The sequence below is a fragment of the Ranitomeya variabilis genome, chromosome 4 (genome assembly GCF_051348905.1).
Source record: "Ranitomeya variabilis isolate aRanVar5 chromosome 4, aRanVar5.hap1, whole genome shotgun sequence".
NCBI lineage: Eukaryota > Metazoa > Chordata > Amphibia > Anura > Dendrobatidae > Ranitomeya > Ranitomeya variabilis.
Genome location: NC_135235.1, coordinates 207,676,004 through 207,697,968, shown reverse-complemented (window position 1 = coordinate 207,697,968; position 21,965 = coordinate 207,676,004). Strand labels below are relative to the sequence as shown.

At 45.4% G+C, this 21,965-nt stretch overlaps 1 protein-coding gene across 3 annotated transcripts in view; it reads left to right on the top strand.

Moving 5' to 3' along the window:
* LOC143770288 (tetraspanin-4-like) overlaps positions 1–21,965 on the top strand; it is a 113,603-nt gene that overhangs the window by 78,256 nt on the left and 13,382 nt on the right. For all 3 annotated transcript variants that reach the window (XM_077259772.1, XM_077259773.1, XM_077259770.1), the window contains one exon: positions 8,856–8,984. In XM_077259772.1, the coding sequence (XP_077115887.1) occupies positions 8,856–8,984 (129 nt within the window). The remainder of the gene's footprint in view (positions 1–8,855; positions 8,985–21,965) is intronic.

The following is a 21,965-nucleotide window of genomic DNA, read 5'->3' as shown; positions in this document are numbered from 1 at the left end:
AGTGCAGAGATAACAAAGCTATAAACAGCACATACAATGCCACCATACCGTGCAGAAATAACAAATCTATATACAGCACATACAATACCTCCATACAGTGCACAGATAAGAAAGCTATATACAGCACATACAATACCTCCATACAGTGCAGAATTAACAAAGCTATATACAGCACAAACAATACCACCATACAGTGCAGAATTAACAAAGCTATATACAGCACATACAATACCACCATACAGTGCAGAAATAACAAAGCTATATACAGCACATACAATACCTCCATACAGTGCAGAGATAAAGCTATATACAGCACATAGAATGCCACCATACAGTGCAGAAATAACAAAGCTATAAACAGCACATAGAATGCCACCATACCGTGCAGAAATAACAAATCTATATACAGCACATACAATACCTCCATACAGTGCACAGATAAGAAAGCTATATACAGCACATACAATACCTCCATACAGTGCAGAATTAACAAAGCTATATACAGCACAAACAATACCACCATACAGTGCAGAATTAACAAAGCTATATACAGCACATACAATACCACCATACAGTGCAGAAATAACAAAGCTATATACAGCACATACAACACCACCATACAGTGCAGAAATAACAAAGCTATATACAGCACATAGAATGCCACCATACAGTGCAGAAATAACAAAGCTATATACAGCACATACAACACCACCATACAGTGCAGAAATAACAAAGCTATATACAGCACATACAATACCACCATACAGTGCAGAAATAACAAAGCTATATACAGCACATAGAATGCCACCATACAGTGCAGAAATAACAAAGCTATAAACAGCACATACAGTACCACCATACAGTGCAGAAATAACAAAGCTATGTACAGCACATACAATACCTCCATACTGTGCAGAAATAACAAAGCTATATACAGCACATACAATACCACCATACAGTGCAGAATTAACATTGCTATATACAGCACAAACAATACCACCATACAGTGCAGAATTAACAAAGCTATACACAGCACATAGAATGCCACCATACAGTGCAGAGATAACAAAGCTATATACAGAACATACAATGCCACCATACAGTGCAGAGATAACAAAGCTATATACAGCACATACAATGCCACCATACAGTGCAGAGATAACAAAGCTATATACAGCACATACAATGCCACCATACAGTGCAGAGATAACAAAGCTATATACAGCACATACTACAATACCTTCATACAGTGCAGAAATAAAGCGATATACAGCACATACAATGCCACCGTACAGTGCAGAGATAACAAAGCTATATACAGCACATACAATACCACCATACAGTGCAGAAATAACAAAGCTATATACAGCACATACAATACCACCATACAGTGCAGAAATAACACAGCTATATACAGCACATACAATACCTCCATACAGTGCAGAAATAAAGCTATATACAGCACATACAATGCCACCGTACAGTGCAGAGATAACAAAGCTATATACAGCACATACAATGCCACCATACAGTGCAGAGATAAAGCTATAAACAGCACATACAATGCCACCATACAGTGCAGAAATAACAAAGCTATATACAGCACATACGATACCTCCATACAGTGCAGAAATAACAAAGCTATATACAGCACATACAATACCACCATACAGTGCAGAGATAACAAAGCTATATACAGCACATACAATACCTCCATACAGTGCAGAAATAACAAAGCTATATACAGCACATACAATACCACCATACAGTGCAGAAATAGCAAAGCTATATACAGCACATACAATACCTCCATACAGTGCAGAAATAACAAAGCTATATACAGCACATACAATACCTCCATACAGTGCAGAAATAAAGCTATATACAGCACATACAATGCCACCGTACAGTGCAGAGATAACAAAGCTATATACAGCACATACAATACCTCCATACAGTGCAGAAATAAAGCTATATACAGCACATACAATGCCACCGTACAGTGCAGAGATAACAAAGCTATATACAGCACATACAATGCCACCATACAGTGCAGAGATAAAGCTATAAACAGCACATACAATGCCACCATACAGTGCAGAAATAACACAGCTATATACAGCACATACAATACCTCCATACAGTGCAGAAATAACAAAGCTATATACAGCACATACAATGCCACCATACCGTGCAGAAATAAAGCTATGTACAGCACATACAATGCCACCGTACAGTGCAGAGATAACAAAGCTATATACAGCACATGCAATGCCACCATACAGTGCAGAGATAACAAAGCTATAAACAGCACATACAATACCTCCATACAGTGCAGAAATAGCAAAGCTATAAACAGCACATACAATACCTCCATACAGTGCAGAGATAACAAAGCTATAAACAGCACATACAATACCTCCATACAGTGCAGAAATAAAGCTATATACAGCACATACAATGCCACCGTACAGTGCAGAGATAGCAAAGCTATATACAGCACATACAATACCACCATACAGTGCAGTTAACAAAGCTATAAACAGCACATACAATACCACCATACAGTGCATAAATAACAAAGCTATAAACAGCGCATACAATACCTCCATACAGTGCAGAAATAGCAAAGCTATATACAGCACATACAATACCACCATACAGTGCAGAGATAACAAAGCTATATACAGCACATACAATACCACCATACAGTGCAGAGTTAACAAAGCTATATACAGCACATACAATGCCACCATACAGTGCAGAAATAACAAAGCTATATACAGCACATACAATGCCACCATACAGTGCAGAAATAACAAAGCTATATACAGCACATACAATACCACCATACAGTGCAGAAATAACAAAGCTATATACAGCACATACAATACCTCCATACAGTGCAGAGATAAAGCTATATACAGCACATACAGTACCACCATACAGTGCAGAGATAACAAAGCTATATACAGCACATACAGTGCCACCATACAGTGCAGAAATAACAAAGCTATAAACAGCACATACAATACCACCATACAGTGCAGAGATAACAAAGCTATATACAGCACATACAATACCACCATACAGTGCAGAAATAAAGCTATATACAGCACATACAATGCCACCGTACAGTGCAGAGATAACAAAGCTATATACAGCACATACAATACCTCCATACAGTGCAGAGATAACAAAGCTATATACAGCACATACAATACCAGGATATAGTACCTAGATAATACCATCATATAGTGCATAAATGGCCTGCAGCCTGCTCTGATTAGAACACAGTGGAGGGAGCAGAAGACCCCTGTAAGTCCGGCTCTTCCTCCACTGCTGTCTCTATGTATGTGCTGTGCAGCGGGGCCCCTGACTGTAGGTGAGTACTCACCATTGGGACGCGCCATGCAAGAGGACAGATGGCAGCCAGTGAGCGCTCTCCTCAGTCTGGTGAGGAAAGCGTTCATTGGCCAGCGTCTCTCCCTGCATGACACGCCCCCTTTTTGATCTCCTGCACTTCGCGCCCCGCTCTCTCCCCGGCACTCGGTGTTCCATGATTACAGGAGTGAGAGGGGCCCGATCCTGCATGATACCGGGCCTGCCTGCGAGACCGCTAAGTCTTCTGCAATGCATCTCTGGGAACGGAAGCTGGCGGCAGCCGCGCGCGCATTGGGCGATGGTGGAAGGTGAGAATAGCAGGTTTTTTGTTTTTTGTTTTAATTATTTTTAACATTAGATCTTTTTACTATTTCTGTGTGATGTGCATTATGTTAGTATTTGAGGCCCCATTTTAAACTTTTGCCTAGGGCCCCACTTTGCCTAAAACCGGCCCTGCATACAGTGCACAAATAACAAGCCTATACTGATAACATAGTATATCAGCATGTAGTGCCTAAATGGTACCATCATACAGTGCACAAATAACAAGGCTGTATAGAGCACGTACAATGCAGACATATAGTGCCGTAATGGTAGCTATAGCACATACAACATCATTGTAAAGGTCCTAAATTATACCTCCATGCAGTGCACAAATAACATGCCTGTATACCGAATAACCAAACAACACGTCTATATAAAGCATGCATGTGCACAAATAATAATCCTACATAGAGCACATACAATACAAGCACAAGGTGCCCAAATAATAATGCCGTGTAAAGCACATGCCATATAGCATACATAATACCAATGTATAGTGCCCGCTGCTATACAGAGCACATCCAAGACCAACGTACAGTGCCTAAATAATACTACCATACAGCCGCCAAATATTAATGCTATATACAGCACATACAATACCAACATACACTGTTTAAATAATACGACCACATAGCGCTCTATGAAAGGGGCAAAGACATATCATGCATTGGGATATACTATCATTTATGATCTCTGGGCGTCTGATCACTGGAAGGTTTGGCTGACAGCTACCTCATGTGTATGGACAGTTTAAAGGGTTTGTCCACTACTAGGAAACCCCTTTGTAAGAGCTCCAATCTGGTGCAGCAAATAGAAAGGTCCATACTTACCTGCGATCTCTACGCTATGTGCTCTGGCGGTTACATGACATTGTCACATTCATGATCAACTGCAACCTTTCAGTATTCCGTCAATATTCCACCAGTATTCCGTCAATATTCCACCAGTATTCTGTCAATATTCCACCAGTAGTCCATCAATATTCCACCAGTATTCCATCAATATTCCACCAGTATTCTGTCAATATGACACCAGTATTCTATCAATATTCACCAATATTCCATCAATATTCCACCAGTATTCCATCAATATTCCACCAGTATTCTATCAATACAGTATTCCGCCAATATTCCATCAATATTCCACCAGTATTCCGTCAATTTTCCACCAGTAGTCCATCAATATTCCACCAGTATTCCATCAATATTACACCAGTATTCCATCAATATTCTGCCAGTATTTCGTCAATATTCCACCAGTATTCCATCAATATTTCACCAGTATTCCGTCAATATTCCACCAGTATTCCATCAATATTTCACCAGTATTCCATCAATATTCCACCAGTATTCCGTCAATATTACACCAGTATTCCGTCAATATTACACCAGTATTCCATCAATATTCCACCAGTATTCTATCAATACAGTATTCCGCCAGTATTCCATCAATATTCAACCAGTATTCCGTCAATATTTCACCAGTATTCCGTCAATATTTCACCAGTATTCCATCAATATTTCACCAGTATTCCATCAATATTCCACCAGTATTCCATCAATATTACACCAGTATTCCGTCAATATTACACCAGTATTCCATCAATATTCCACCAGTATTCTATCAATACAGTATTCCGCCAATATTCCATCAATATTCCACCAGTATTCCGTCAATATTCCACCAGTAGTCCATCAATATTCCACCAGTATTCCATCAATATTGCACCAGTATTCCGTCAATATTCCACCAGTATTCCGTCAATATTCCACCAGTATTCCGTCAATATTCCACCAGTATTCCGTCAATATTCCACCAGTATTCCGTCAATATTCCACCAGTATTCCATCAATGTTCCACCAGTATTCTCTCAATACAGTATTCCGCCAGTATTCCATCAATATTACACCACTATTCCGTCAATATTCTGCCAGTATTCTGTCAATATTACACCTGTATTCCATCAATATTCCACCAGTATTCCATCAATATTGCACCAGTATTCCATCAATATTCCACCAGTATTCCATCAATATTCCACCAGTATTCTATCAATACAGTATTCCACCAATATTCCATCAATATTCCACCAGTATTCCATCAATATTGCACCAGTATTCCGTCAATATTCCGCCAGTATTCCGTCAATATTCCACCAGTATTCCATCAATATTACACCAGTATTCCATCAATATTTCACCAGTATTCCATCAATATTCCACCAGTATTCCATCAATATTCCACCAGTATTCCGTCAATATTACACCAGTATTCCATCAATATTCCACCAGTATTCTCTCAATACAGTATTCCGCCAGTATTCCATCAATATTCCACCAGTATTCCGTCAATATTTCACCAGTATTCCGTCAATATTTCACCAGTATTCCATCAATATTTCACCAGTATTCCATCAATATTCCACCAGTATTCCATCAATATTACACCAGTATTCCGTCAATATTACACCAGTATTCCATCAATATTCCACCAGTATTCTATCAATACAGTATTCCGCCAATATTCCATCAATATTCCACCAGTATTCCGTCAATATTCCACCAGTAGTCCATCAATATTCCACCAGTATTCCATCAATATTGCACCAGTATTCCGTCAATATTCCACCAGTATTCCGTCAATATTCCACCAGTATTCCGTCAATATTCCACCAGTATTCCGTCAATATTCCACCAGTATTCCGTCAATATTCCACCAGTATTCCATCAATGTTCCACCAGTATTCTCTCAATACAGTATTCCGCCAGTATTCCATCAATATTACACCACTATTCCGTCAATATTCTGCCAGTATTCTGTCAATATTACACCTGTATTCCATCAATATTCCACCAGTATTCCATCAATATTGCACCAGTATTCCATCAATATTCCACCAGTATTCCATCAATATTCCACCAGTATTCTATCAATACAGTATTCCACCAATATTCCATCAATATTCCACCAGTATTCCATCAATATTGCACCAGTATTCCGTCAATATTCCGCCAGTATTCCGTCAATATTCCACCAGTATTCCATCAATATTACACCAGTATTCCATCAATATTTCACCAGTATTCCATCAATATTCCACCAGTATTCCATCAATATTCCACCAGTATTCCGTCAATATTACACCAGTATTCCATCAATATTACACCAGTATTCTCTCAATACAGTATTCCACCAATATTCCATCAATATTCCACCAGTATTCTGTCAATATTCCACCAGGAGTCCATCAATATTCCACCAGTATTCCGTCAATATTCCACCAGTATTCCATCAATATTACACCACTATTCCGTCAATATTCTGCCAGTATTCTGTCAATATTACACCTGTATTCCATCAATATTCCACCAGTATTCCATCAATATTGCACCAGTATTCCATCAATATTCCACCAGTATTCCGTCAATATTCCACCAGTATTCCATCAATATTCCAGCAGTATTCCATCAATATTCCACCAGTATTCCGTCAATATTCCACCAGTATTCCATCAATATTCCACCAGTATTCTATCAATACAGTATTCCGCCAATATTCCATCAATATTCCACCAGTATTCCGTCAATATTCCACCAGGAGTCCATCCATATTCCACCAGTATTCCGTCAATATTCCGCCAGTATTCCGTCAATATTCCACCAGTATTCCATCAATATTACACCACTATTCCGTCAATATTCCACCAGTATTCCATCAATATTACACCACTATTCCATCAATATTCTGCCAGTATTCTGTCAATATTGCACCTGTATTCCATCAATATTCCACCAGTATTCCATCAATATTGCACCAGTATTCCATCAATATTGCACCAGTATTCCATCAATATTCCGCCAGTATTCCATCAATATTTCACCAGTATTCTGTCAATATTCCACCAGTATTCCATCAATATTCCACCAGTATTCCGTCAATATTCCACCAGTATTCCATTAATATTCCACCAGTATTCTATCAATACAGTATTCCGCCAATATTCCATCAATATTCCACCAGTATTCCGTCAATATTCCACCAGGAGTCCATCAATATTCCACCAGTATTCCATCAATATTGCACCAGTATTCCGTCAATATTCCGCCAGTATTCCGTCAATATTCCACCAGTATTCCATCAATATTACACCACTATTCCATCAATATTCCACCAGTATTCCATCAATATTGCACCAGTATTCCGTCAATATTCTGCCAGTATTCCATCAATATTCCACCAGTATTCCATCAATATTACACCAGTATTCCGTCAATATTCCACCAGTATTCCATCAATATTCCACCAGTATTCTATCAATACAGTATTCCGCCAATATTCCATCAATATTCCACCAGTATTCCATCAATTTTCCACCAGTATTCTCTCAATACAGTATTCCGCCAGTATTCCATCAATATTTCACCAGTATTCCGTCAATATTCCACCAGTAGTCCATCAATATTCCACCAGTATTCCATCAATATTTCACCAGTATTCCGTCAATATTCTGCCAGTATTCTATCAATATTCCACCAGTATTCCATCAATATTACACCACTATTCCATCAATCTTACACCAGTATTCCGTCAATATTCTGCCAGTATTCTGTCAATATTTCACCAGTATTCCATCAATATTCCACCAGTATTCCATCAATCTTACACCAGTATTTCATCAATATTCCACCAGTATTCCATCAATATTCCGCCAGTATTCCGTCAATATTCCACCAGTATTCCGTCAATATTCCACCAGTATTCTATCAATATTCCACCAGTATTCTATCAATATTCCACCAGTATTCCGTCAATATTCCACCAGTATTCCGTCAATATTCCGCCAATATTGCGTCAATGTTCCGCCAGTATTCCGTCAATGTTACACCAGTATTCCGCCAATATTACGTCAATGTTCCGCCAGTATTCCATCAATATTTCGCCAGAGTGGATTAGTGAAGGCTGCAGCGACCACTGATTGGCTGCAGCAGTCATAGACATACAGTAAATGTTACTACAACCATTACCAAAATAGTCCTGCTATGTGGTTACATCTATGGCTGTTGTCAGTATTGCAGTATATTATTGAATGGCGCCTGACGTGTCCTCTTTCCTGGATCAGCTTTCTTATGTCTTCTTTCATCTTGCAGTTCCGATGTTGCGGAGTGAAGAACTACACAGATTGGCTGGAGATGCGTAATAGTACCCTTGTGCCGCACTCTTGCTGTATGGAGCACAGCCCTTCCTGCCAAAGCAACCCCGGCACCTGGTGGAAAGATGTGAGTGCTGTATGCTATTTTGTGATAGGACAGGTCGTTAAGCGGGGGTCTCCCTTGAATATTTGATAAAATTTAGGCCCCTGCTCAACTTCAAGTTTAAAGTTCTCCCATGAGATTAGAAAAAAACGGTCTGCTTCTATTCCAAAAACAGCACCACCCCTGTCTTGTGGCCGCGTCTGGTATTGCAGAGTGGTGCTGTTTTTGGATACATCAAAGATTAGATGATTTTGCCTGTCCCCCATTAGAACAATCCGTGTCCAATCATCTTCCAGTGCCATCTGTGTCATGTTTGCTTCTTGTCATTCCTTACAGTATTTAGTACTGGCCTTTATATGTCAGAGCTGCGTCTCCTGGGTCCCGTCTCTAAGCCTTTGTACTTACAGCATTTGACCTAGTTTTCCGGTAACAGATCTGCAGGCTCCACTGACGCACGGTACCTGCCCAGTCACCTCCATCTCATATCTGCTGCTTCTCATCCTAGACACTGGCAAATCCTGCACCACAACATTGAATTTACATGTTTCCTCTCAAAATGTAATTCTCTTAGGCCTATACACAATATCATTCCCTTAGGCCCATACACAGTATCACTCCCTTAGGCCCATACACAGTATCACTCCCTTAGGCCCATACACAATATCATTCCCTTAGGCCCATACACAATATCACTTCCTTAGGCCCATACACACTATCACTGCCTTAGGCCCATACACAGTATCACTCCCTTAGGCCCATACACAGTATCACTCCCTTAGGCCCATACACAGTATCACTCCCTTAGGCCCATACACAGTATCACTCCCTTAGGCCCATACACAGTATCACTCCCTTAGGCCCATACACAGTATCACTCCCTTAGGCCCATACACAGTATCACTCCCCTAGGTCCATACACAATATCACTCCCTTAGGCCCATACACAGTATCACTCCCTTAGGCCCATACACACTATCACTGCCTTAGGCTCATACACAGTATCACTTCCTTAGGCCTATACACAGTATCACTCCCTTAGGCCCATACACAGTATCACTCCCTTAGGCCCATACACACTATCACTGCCTTAGGCCCATACACAATATCACTCCCTTAGGCCCATACACAGTATCACTCCCTTAGGCCCATACACACTATCACTGCCTTAGGCCCATACACAATATCACTCCCTTAAGCCCATACACAGTATCACTCCCTTAGGCCCATAAACAGTATCACTCCCTTAGGCCCATACACAGTATCACTCCCTTAGGCCCATACACAGTATCACTCCCTTAGGCCCATACACGGTATCACTCCCTTAGGCCCATACATAATATCACTCCCTTAGGTCAATACACAGTATCACTCCCTTGGGCCCATACACAGTATCACTGCCTTAGGCCCATATATAGTATCACTCCCTTAGGCCCATACACAGTATCACTCCCTTAGGCCCATACACACTGTTACTGCCTTAGGCTCAAACACAATATCACTCCCTTAGGCCCATACACAATATCTCTTCCTTAGGCCCATACACAGTATCACTCCCTTAGGCCCACACACAGTATCACTCCCTTAGGCCCATACACACTATCACTGCCTTAGGCCCATACGCAATATCAGAGGTGTCAAACTGCATTCCTCGAGGGCCGCCAACAGGTCATGTTTTCAGGATTTCCTTGTATTGCACAGGTGATAATTTAATCACCTGCACAGAATGATTCCAGCACCTTGTGGAATGCTAAGGAAATCCTGAAAACATGAGCTGTGGCGGCCCTCGAGGAATGCAGTTTGACACCTCTGCACAATATCACTTCCTTAGGCCCATACATAGTATCACTCCCTTAGGCCCATTCACAGTATCACTCCCTTAGGCCCATACACAATATCACTTCCTTAGGCCCATACACACTATCACTCCCTTAGGCTCATACACAATATCACTCCCTTAGGCCTATACACAGAATCACTCCTTTAGGCCCATACACACTATCACTGCCTTAGGCCCATGCACAGTATCACTCCCTTAGGCCCATACACACTATCACTTCGTTAAGTCCATACACACTATCACTGCCTTAGGTCCATACACAATATCACTTCCTTAGGCCCATACACACTATCACTTCCTTAGGCTCATACACAATATCACTCCCTTAGTCCCATACACAATATCTCTTCCTTAGGCCCATACACAGTATCACTCCCTTAGGCCCACACACAGTATCACTCCCTTAGGCCCATACACACTATCACTGCCTTAGGCCCATACACAATATCGCTTCCTTAGGCCCATACATAGCATCACTCCCTTAGGCCCATTCACAGTATCACTCCCTTAGGCCCATACACAATATCACTTCCTTAGGCCCATACACACTATCACTCCCTTAGGCTCATACACAATATCACTCCCTTAGGCCCATACACAGAATCACTCCTTTAGGCCCATACACACTATCACTGCCTTAGGCCCATGCAAAGTATCACTCCCTTAGACCGATACACACTATCACTTCCTTAGGCCCATACACACTATCACTGCCTTAGGTCCATACACAATATCACTTCCTTAAGCCCATACACACTATCACTGCCTTAAGCCTCATACACACTATCCCTCCCTTAGGCCCATACACACTATCACTGCCTTAGGCCCATACACAATATCACTCCCTTAGGCCCATACACACTATCACTGCCTTAAGCCTCATACACACTATCCCTCCCTTAGGCCCATACACTGAATGGCCTAGAGACCTCGATAGACATTAAAAATTAATTTTGGCCTAAACCGAGTATTTCAGGACAATGTACTGTGCATGTGGCCTCCTAACTCTCCCCCAACAGATGATGATAACAGAAAGATGAATTTAACATATTGAATTTCAAGGCAAAATCCATTTGCTCCTCGTGGTGATGTCCAGCAGTGGCTCTCCCATTGTAATCACATGCACACTCTGATAAAGCGAGCATGCATGTATAGGGGGGGATCTAAAGGAATAGCTGTCGGCAGGAAAGAAGAACTCCTATACACACTGGCAGGGCAGTAGAAAAGGGGCACTTACTTAGACTTGGCCTTTAGCCTTGGTCATCCTGAGCCCTTGGTTCGTGAATCAGAACCACAGTAAAGACTGGCACTTACACAGGCAAGGCTATTCTTGGCATCACCCAGAACACTGCTATTTTCCAAGGCTTGTTCCTAGAAGGCAGATGTTCAGTGGTGTTATTTATGGTGAGATGACGGGGTCCGAGATTCATGGATTATCCCTCAGGCGCCCTAACTCCACGTATAAATCTTTTCTTCTAACCCGGCAGTGGACATGTTGGATACGGCAGATTGGGGCAGCTCCGGTACAGTCACCGATCAGATTAATTAGCCATGAATCTCTCATTGCGGCAGATTTTGACTTTTTGAGAAAAAAAAAAATTTAATTTCGATTCAATCCGGTGAAGTAATAAATCACAATGTGAAATTACTCATCCCCTGAACATAAACACATCAAGTATCTCAATATTTAATGAGATCTGCGCGGTAAAAGCTCTAGAGCCTAGAAGCAAAAACTGCAACCTTTCCTGAAATAAATGCTTGAATAGCAATTCCCTAATAGGTCGGCATTATTGGAGTCACTCTTAAAAATGTTTTCCTCTTCCCCATCTGCAATACAGTGCTTTAGTCACCCTCCCAAGGTCCGGCGCTGAGCTGGTGTCTGATACTGTCTGCAGCGCTGACATCATGCTGACAGGCTGCAGCCAAAAACTGAGCTCAGGGGCTCTGGCAGTATGAGCTACTGAGCTCAGTGATTGGCTGCAGAGCCGTCGAAATGATGGAAAAAAATGGAAAACCCCTTCAAGTTTTGCCCTGTGCTAGCAGAAGTACAACCTTCATGCAAAAAGTCCTTAAGAGAGACTTATAAGACATGATGACAGTGCCCGGAAATTCCGATGTATTGGTAAATACTCAATATTATACTTGGCTCACGGAGTAGAGTAAGTATCCCTGACGCACATGTAAAAGTTTGGGCACCCCTGGTCAAAATTACTGTTAAGCAAGTTGAAGATGAAATGATCTCTAAAAGGCCTAAAGTTACAGATGACACATTCCCTTGTATTTCAGGCCAAAAATATACATATATTTTCATCTTTTACGTTTTAAAAATTATAAAAAGGAAAATGGGCCGATGCAAAAGTTTAGGCACCCTTTGAGATTTGTGTGTTCAGATAACTTAAGGCCCCGTCTCACACAGCGACGCTGCAGCGATACAGACAACGATGCTGATCGCTGCAGCGTCGCTGTGTGGTCGCTGTGTGGTCGCTGGGGAGCTGTCACACAGACAGCTCTCTCCAGCGACCAACGATCAGGGGAACGACTTTGGCATCGTTGAAACTGTCTTCAACGATGCCGAAGTCCCCCTGCAGCACCCGGGTAACCAGGGTAAACATCGGGTTACTAAGCGCAGAGCCGCGCTTAGTAACCCGATGTTTACCCTGGTTACCAGCGTAAATGTAAAAAAAAACAAACAGTACATACTCACCATCTGTTGCCCGTCAGGTCCCTTGGCGTCTGCTTCCTGCTCTGACTGAGCCGCCGTACAGTGAGAGCAGAGCGCAGCGGTGACGTCACTGCTGTGCTCTCACTTTACGGCAGCAGTCAGAGCAGGAAGCAGACGCCAAGGGACCTGACGGGCAACAGATGGTGAGTATGTACTGTTTGTTTTTTTTTACATTTACGCTGGTAACCAGGGTAAACATCGGGTTACTAAGCGCGGCCCTGCGCTTAGTAACGCAATGTTTACCCTGGTTACCAGTGAAGACATCGCTGGATCGGTGTCACACACACCGATTCAGCGATGTCAGCGGGACCTCAACGACCAAAAAAAGGTCCAGGCCATTCTGACACGACCAGCGATCTCGCAGCAGGGGCCTGATCGCTGGTACGTGTCACACATAGCGAGATCGCTACTGAGGTCGCTGTTGCGTCACAAAACTTGTGACTCAGCAGCGATCTCGCTAGCGATCTCGCTATGTGAGACGGGGCCTTAAGACCAAGGTTTCAGACCTTAATTATCCTGTCAGGGTTTTGGCTTGTTCACTATCATCATTAGGAAAGGCCAGGTGATACAAATTTCCTTTCTTTATAAAATTCCAGCCTCCTCTAACCTTGTGCCAAAACACAGCAGCCATGGGTTCTTCTAAGCAGCTGCCGAGCATTCTGAAAATTAAAATAGTGGAGGCCCACAAAGCAGGAGAAGGCTATAAGAAGATAGCAAAGCGTTTTCAAGTTGCCCTTTCCCCAGTTCGAAATGTAATTAAGAAATGGCAGTTACCAGGAACAGTGGAGGTCAAGATAAGGTCTGGAAGACCAAGTTAAATTTTAGTGAGAGCTGTTGATAGGATTGCAAGAGACGCAAATAAGAACCCCCACTTGACTGCAAAAGACCTTCAGAAAGATTTAGCAGACTCTGGAGTTGTGGTACATTGTTTTACTGTTCAAAGACACGGATGTACGACAATTTGTGTGTGATCGGGAGCCACAAACTGCGGATCAGGCTGCAAGGATTGCGGACTGCTATGTGGCTAACAGGATGCCTGAGGTGCGGAAGCCATCGGGATTCAGCAGGAGGGGAGCTAAGCCAAACGGGGACCCTTCTCCCTCTGCCGGCCAATCACCAGTGCTGTCCAAGCCCACCTTCTATGGGGCCCCGGGGAATAGACATTGGTGCTTCTCCTGCAACAAAGTGGGACATGTTAGCGCTGTCTGCCCTGATAGGGAGAAACACCCAACTACCACCACAAAGCCGTCTGTGCCCCCACCGTCTGTCCTCTTTGTAGCCGGCTCTGATGCGAGGGCGAATGAGAACTGTCAATCTGTCACTGTTGGCAATAAAGTCACCATTGGTCTCAGAGACACTGGGGCAGAGGTGACCCTGGTGCGTCCAGCCATGATAGTGCAGCGCCCCAGAGTCCTGGTCGTTGCAGTACTTTTGCTCCGCCGCTAAGGGGGGCTATGGTACGTCTGATGGCACTGAAGGAGTTCATCTGACCAGGTATCACAGACACCAATACATTTCACAGTCTGGCCTCCAGGGGGAGCTAAGGGTTCTATTTATTAGGCCACTCCTCACAATCTGGTAAAACTGGGGGTTAGGCAGGAAGTTAGAAAGAAAAGCTGACTGGGTTGGAACCAGGCAACACCTTGTGGCAGAGGGTGTTGTAGGGGAAGATTCAGAGGGGTCCCTGTCAGGGGTGGGATCCTGACAGAGGCCTAGCAACCAGAGAGAACGTTACGGGACCGTGCCTGCACGATATAGCGGCGGTACCCCAAGAAAGGACAAGAAGCGAGGTTTATTGTGCTGAGTGAGAAACGAGATCAACGCAACAAGGAGAATACCAGTAGGAGTCGTGCTGTAAGACGAGGCAACATCCTATTGAGGCGCATAACCGGTGGCCGGAACGCCGAGGAAGTATAGAGCTCCAAGCCAAACTTCAAACCTACGGCAGGACAGTCAGTTACAGGCGGGCTGTCTCACCCAGACCCAGGAAGACACAGGGGGGTAACAACAGGAGTGGGGCGACGCTGGAGTCCCGGAAGAGCTCCGAGCCTCCCCGTCATACAGGTGCGTCCTAACCGTAAGATCAGGGGGACGTAGAGGGAGAACATCAGAATCGACTTGTGAGGGAACACGAGAAACAGACACAACAGTTGTGGGGACTATCCCGTAAGCACAGCAGGGGAGGACCACAACACACAAGCGCAGGAAGGTAGGCACAGATTTCCACCTGCAAAGGGAACTCTGGAGGTGCCATCGGACCGGCCGGACTTGCGCAGCCCGGTTAACCGTATTCCGGATTGAGGACTCAGAAGCCTTCAGTAAAGAGGTAAAGAGACTGCAACCTGGTGTCCTCGTTATTGACCGCGACCGGCACTACACCGCACCATAACATCAGCACCATACCATCACCTTTTCATTGTACGCCCCTCAGCAGGGTCACGGACCGGGTCTAGCCACCGTGACAACCCCAGAACAGAGACTCAGAGGCCCGGTACCGGGTACCCCTCGGCCCTGCGGCAGTGGGGGCGCTACAACTTGGCGTTACGAACAGGATCTACTTAAGCCTGAAGAATCGGGTCATGTGTGCCTTGGAACTGTGATTTATTATACTTGGACTGTGACTTATTGCAGGGACTGTGTATTGCTACTTGCCGCCAAAAGTTCCCGCCAAAACCCGCCGCCATTGCAGCGCCACAGGGAGCGCAGAGGGAGAAGGGCGTGCCATGGGAGGAGACTACCAAAGCGGCGCCAGAAGTAGCGACCGCCCCCTCCGACTTCTGCTGCGAGATGACGACTTGCCCAGCAGCAGAGGAGAACCGCCCCTTGATTTGGAACGGCGGGAACGAGGTGAAGGAGGAGCTCGAACTCGGAGACATGGCGGAGCCAGGTGCATGCGTTGCCGCCGAATGCCGGACAGCGATGACGATCAGCAAGTGCCTGAGCAGCGGCGAAGTGAGCCCGGCTTGCCCTCACCCACCAGAGGCGGACTCGCGTCCACCGCCGGTGAAGGATCTGGACTCCTGGGAGCCGCCGACGGAGGAGCCGAGCCTACCTATCCCCACCACGGAGCCATGGAGGGCGGAGCCACATCAGGAGGCCACCTCGGAGGAGCCGCGGTCCGGGCTGCAGCCGATTCCAGTGTCCTCGTCAACGGAACAGATCGACCGGTGGAATCACATCAGGCGCAGGTATGGACGGCGCCCCTACTCCCCCGGCCGATTCTGCTCCCCTGACCGATCCAGCTCTCCTGACCGATCCCGCTCCCGTGACCGCTCCTCACCCCAGCAATAACTGTTTCTTCTCGGTGGAGCGGGTGATCCTCACCCCCGACGCGATGGGGAAGCTGGTACCTCCACTACCGACCAAGATGGGAGAACCCATAGACGTGGGCCCAGACAGGGTGGTCCTCCGGTGGGACACCCCCTGGACCGGGCCAGATGGAGCCCGGGAGGACGGCCTCACCCTTGCTGTGCTCACTTGGGAACAGTATAAACAATGTTTAATCCTGCATTGGAGACACCGAGACGAGACGGAACAACCTGACACGCCACAAACGCAACGCAGGAAGTCTGCGCACGGCAGGAAAGACGTGGTAAAGCGGGGAACTGTGCTGGCCTTCCACCCGAAGAGGGGTTGGGGCTCCATACAGGAACCGGGACTACCGACTGACGTCTTCGTTACTAGTTATAATGTGAAAACTCCCTGCTGTAACCAATATGGTGACCCATTGCAACGGGGGGATCAGGTGACCTACACCCGCCACCGGAGTGCGCAAGGGTGGTGCGCTCGGAATGTCCAACGCTGTGAGCCTGAAGGAGCGTCACCTGTTGCCCCGACCATGACCGATCCGGGCTTGACAGATCTTGTTACTCTCACCACCGTCCGCCTTGTGGCGGCTACCGAACTTGCAAACAGGGTTAGCCTTCAGATCCAGACACCGGGTGATCTGACGGCACCTGAGAGATCAACCACCGGTCCTGATACCGCATCGGCCGCAGATCAGAGACCACCCCCTGCACAGCCACAATCAGAGTAAGCAAGAATGCTTTATTGAATGTACATAGTTAATTGTTTTCACTGTTTTGCTGCTAAAACCCGTCTAGGGTTATTCTTAAAGGGATCCCTTTGTTGACCCGGGATCCCTATTGTTTTTGTTTGTTTTCTACTTGTTGCTTCAGTTATCAAGAGACTGCCGAATCATGGACGGTGAATGATTCAAAAACTGACTTTGTAAATAGTTTGCACCTTCTTAAAGGTGCTCTCTACTGGTTTTACATAAAGAAAGGACACTTTGCGAAGATACTGCTTTTGAAAACATTACTGGAGTCCTTATTGCGAACAGACTTGCAGCTTGAGAAGTTGCACTACCTCATAGAGACTTGGTCCCCTCTTAAAGGGGATGTTCATTGATAGTACTTAGAGAATGATGATGCTCTAAAAGAGAAAGTACTAATGCTGATATGTGAAAGTTGAATGTAACTAACTAGTTGATTGTAAGAAATGTTTAATGATGTTGATAGAAGAACGAGGACAGGAAGTGAACCCGTACGGGGTTAGTTAGTGAGTCCTCCTAGGAGCCATACAGAGATGGCTCAGTGATCTTGAACTGAAAGAAAAATGATATGTTCTATACTGTGTATAGTAGTGGAGGGACAGTAGGCCCGGGCGGAAAGGGGCGGTCCTGTACAGAAAGGAGAGGCAGTAGGTCTGGAGCAGTTAGGACAGGCGGTCCTGCAGACGTAAAGTAGGAGAATGCAAAAACGTTAAGTAGCCTTATAATGTCTTATAAGAAGGTCTTTAGTGGATTTAGCGAGTACGTCCTTAAAGGCAATGTTAAATTATTGTTCAAAGATTTTGCACTTAGTAGAATACCCGGTTGGGTAAGAGAAGTTATTTATAGTCTGTTATTGAAAGTATTTAACCATGTTTGTAACGTTCAAGTGTCCTCACCTCCCATAAAGGGAAGCTCTGTTAAAAAGTTTACTAGTACTTGCATTTTCAAAATTGTATGTCTTTTTGCTGACATGTATTGTTGTTTTCTTCCCAGTCCAGGAGTACTGGATTTAACCGGGGGGGAGTGCAGCGCCCCAGAGTCCTGGTCGTTGCAGTACTGTTGCTCCGCCGCTAAGGGGGGCTATGGTACGTCTGATGGCACTGAAGGAGTTCATCTGACCAGGTATCACAGACACCAATACATTTCACAGTCTGGCCTCCAGGGGGAGCTAAGGGTTCTATTTATTAGGCCACTCCTCACAATCTGGTAAAACTGGGGGTTAGGCAGGAAGTTAGAAAGAAAAGCTGACTGGGTTGGAACCAGGCAACACCTTGTGGCAGAGGGTGTTGTAGGGGAAGATTCAGAGGGGTCCCTGTCAGGGGTGGGATCCTGACAGAGGCCTAGCAACCAGAGAGTACGTTACGGGACTGTGCCTGCACGATATAGCGGCGGTACCCCAAGAAAGGACAAGAAGCAAGGTTTATTGTGCTGAGTGAGAAACGAGATCAACGCAACAAGGAGAATACCAGTAGGAGTCGTGCTGTAAGACGAGGCAACATCCTATTGAGGCGCATAACCGGTGGCCGGAACGCCGAGGAAGTATAGAGCTCCAAGCCAAACTTCAAACCTACGGCAGGACAGTCAGTTACAGGCGGGCTGTCTCACCCAGACCCAGGAAGACACAGGGGGGTAACAACAGGAGTGGGGCGACGCTGGAGTCCCGGAAGAGCTCCGAGCCTCCCCGTCATACGGGTGCGTCCTAACCGTAAGATCAGGGGGACGTAGAGGGAGAACATCAGAATCGACTTGTGAGGGAACACGAGAAACAGACACAACAGTTGTGGGGACTATCCCGTAAGCACAGCAGGGGAGGACCACAACACACAAGCGCAGGAAGGTAGGCACAGATTTCCACCTGCAAAGGGAACTCTGGAGGTGCCATTGGACCGGCCGGACTTGCGCAGCCCGGTTAACCGTATTCCGGATTGAGGACTCAGAAGCCTTCAGTAAAGAGGTAAAGAGACTGCAACCTGGTGTCCTCGTTATTGACCGCGACCGGCACTACACTGCACCATAACATCAGCACCATACCATCACCTTTTCATTGTACGCCCCTCAGCAGGGTCACGGACCGGGTCTAGCCACCGTGACAACCCCAGAACAGAGACTCAGAGGCCCGGTACCGGGTACCCCTCGGCCCTGCGGCAGTGGGGGCGCTACAATAACCCCTGCCGATATCATACCAGGAAGGACTATGTCTATAACCGGGATTGGAGGGGTCAGCCCTGCCGTGCCCATGGCCCGTGTGTACCGGGACTGGGGAGCAGTGAAAGGACTGAGAGAAGTGGCTATTCCCACCAATGTGTTGCTAGGCACGGACCTGGGGAGGATGGTGTCCCACTATGTTCCTCCCTTGCAAGTAAATGATGCAGAGAAGGTGGAAGAAGGAGACCCACCTGAGATCCCGTGCGAGGAGGGAAAATGTCCCAATGCACAGGACTGTAATTATGTGGCAGCTGTGACCCGGAGTCAGGCTGCGGCTCAGACTCAGGCCCAGAGATTAGAGGATGAGTCTCAGACAGAACTGCCAGGACAGGAGGCCCATACTGTGGTCCCGGAGCCTCCATACATGGCAGACCCACCAAGGTCCCTGATAACAGACACTGAAAACTCAGCTTCAGACCAGTGCCTGGCAGTCACACTAGGCCAGGGCCTGCAGGCTGACCGTCAGAGCTTCCAGGAGGCCCTGCAGACAGATGTCAGTCTGGAGGAGCTCAGATGTCTTGCAGACCGACCCCCTGCTGCTTCTGACAGAGAGAGAGCGTATACTGGGACCAGGGCAGACTGTATACAGAGACTATCCCCACGGATACTACAGAATCTTGGGACTATGAAAGGCGGCTGATCGTCCCTTATCCATTTAGGGAACAATTATTGAGAATTGCCCATGAAATTCCTTTGGCCGGACACCTTGGAATACAAAAGAATAAAGCTCGCCTGACACATAACTTCTATTGGCCCATAATGGGGACAGATATTGCCAATTACTGCCTATCATGTGTAGTTTGTCAGAGAGGTGAGAAGTCCGGGAATATACAGAAAGCTCCATTGATACCACTGCCAGTGATCGATGAACCTTTCCGGAGAGTGGCTGTGGATATCATAGGGCCACTTGCAATCCCTAGCAGCTCTGGGAAAAAGTACATCCTCACAGTGGTGGACTATGCTACCCGATACCCGGAAGCTGTGGCACTGTCCTCCATCCGAGCAGACAAAGTGGCGGATGCGTTACCGACTGTGTTCTCTCATGTGGGTTTCCCCAGGGAAATGTTGACCGATCAGGGAACCCAGTTCATGTCTGATCTGATGGAAAGCCTCTGTGAAAGGATACAAGTACAGAATTTTGTGGCCAGCGCCTATCATCCCCAAACCAACGGCATACCTCCCAACTTTTGAAGATGGGAAAGAGGGACAAAGTTTGCGGCGCGGCAAATTTTAGGCCACGCCTCTGACCACACCCATTCATAATTAGTCACACCCATATCCACGTCCCAACCACACCCATTAGCACTGCTGATCACAGTTTCATATACAATAATTATAAACAAAAAAATATGGCCACACAGTGCTCCATACTGTATAATGGCCACACATGATGCTCCATACTGTATGATGACCACACATGATTCTCCATACTGTATAATGGCCACACATGATGCTCCATACTGTATAATGACCGCACATGATGTTCCATACTGTATAATGACCGCACATGATGCTCCCTACTGTATAATGACCGCACATGATGCTCCATACTGTATAATGACCGCACATGATGCTCCATACTGTATGATGACCGCACATGATGCTCCATACTGTATAATGACCGCACATGATGCTCCATACTGTATAATGACCGCACATGATGCTCCATACTGTATAATGGCCGCACATGATGCTCCATACTGTATAATGACTACACAGGATGCTCCATACTGTATAATGACCGCACATGATGCTCCATACTGTATAATGGCCGCACATGATGCTCCATACTGTATAATGACCACACAGGATGCTCCATACTGTATAATGACTGCACAGGATGCTCCATACTGTATAATGACCGCACATGATGCTCCATACTGTATAATGACCGCACATGATGCTCCATACTGTATATTGGATGCACATGATGCTCCATACTGTATATTGGCTGCACATGATGCTCCATACTTTATATTGGCTGCACATGATGCTCCATACTGTATAGTGGCCCCACATGATGCTCAATACTGTATAATGACCGGACATGATGCTCCATACTGTATAATGGCCCCACATGATGCTCCATTCTGTATAATGACCACACATGATGCTCCATACTGTATAATGACCACACATGATGCTCCATACTGTATAATGACCACACATGATGCTCCATACTGTATA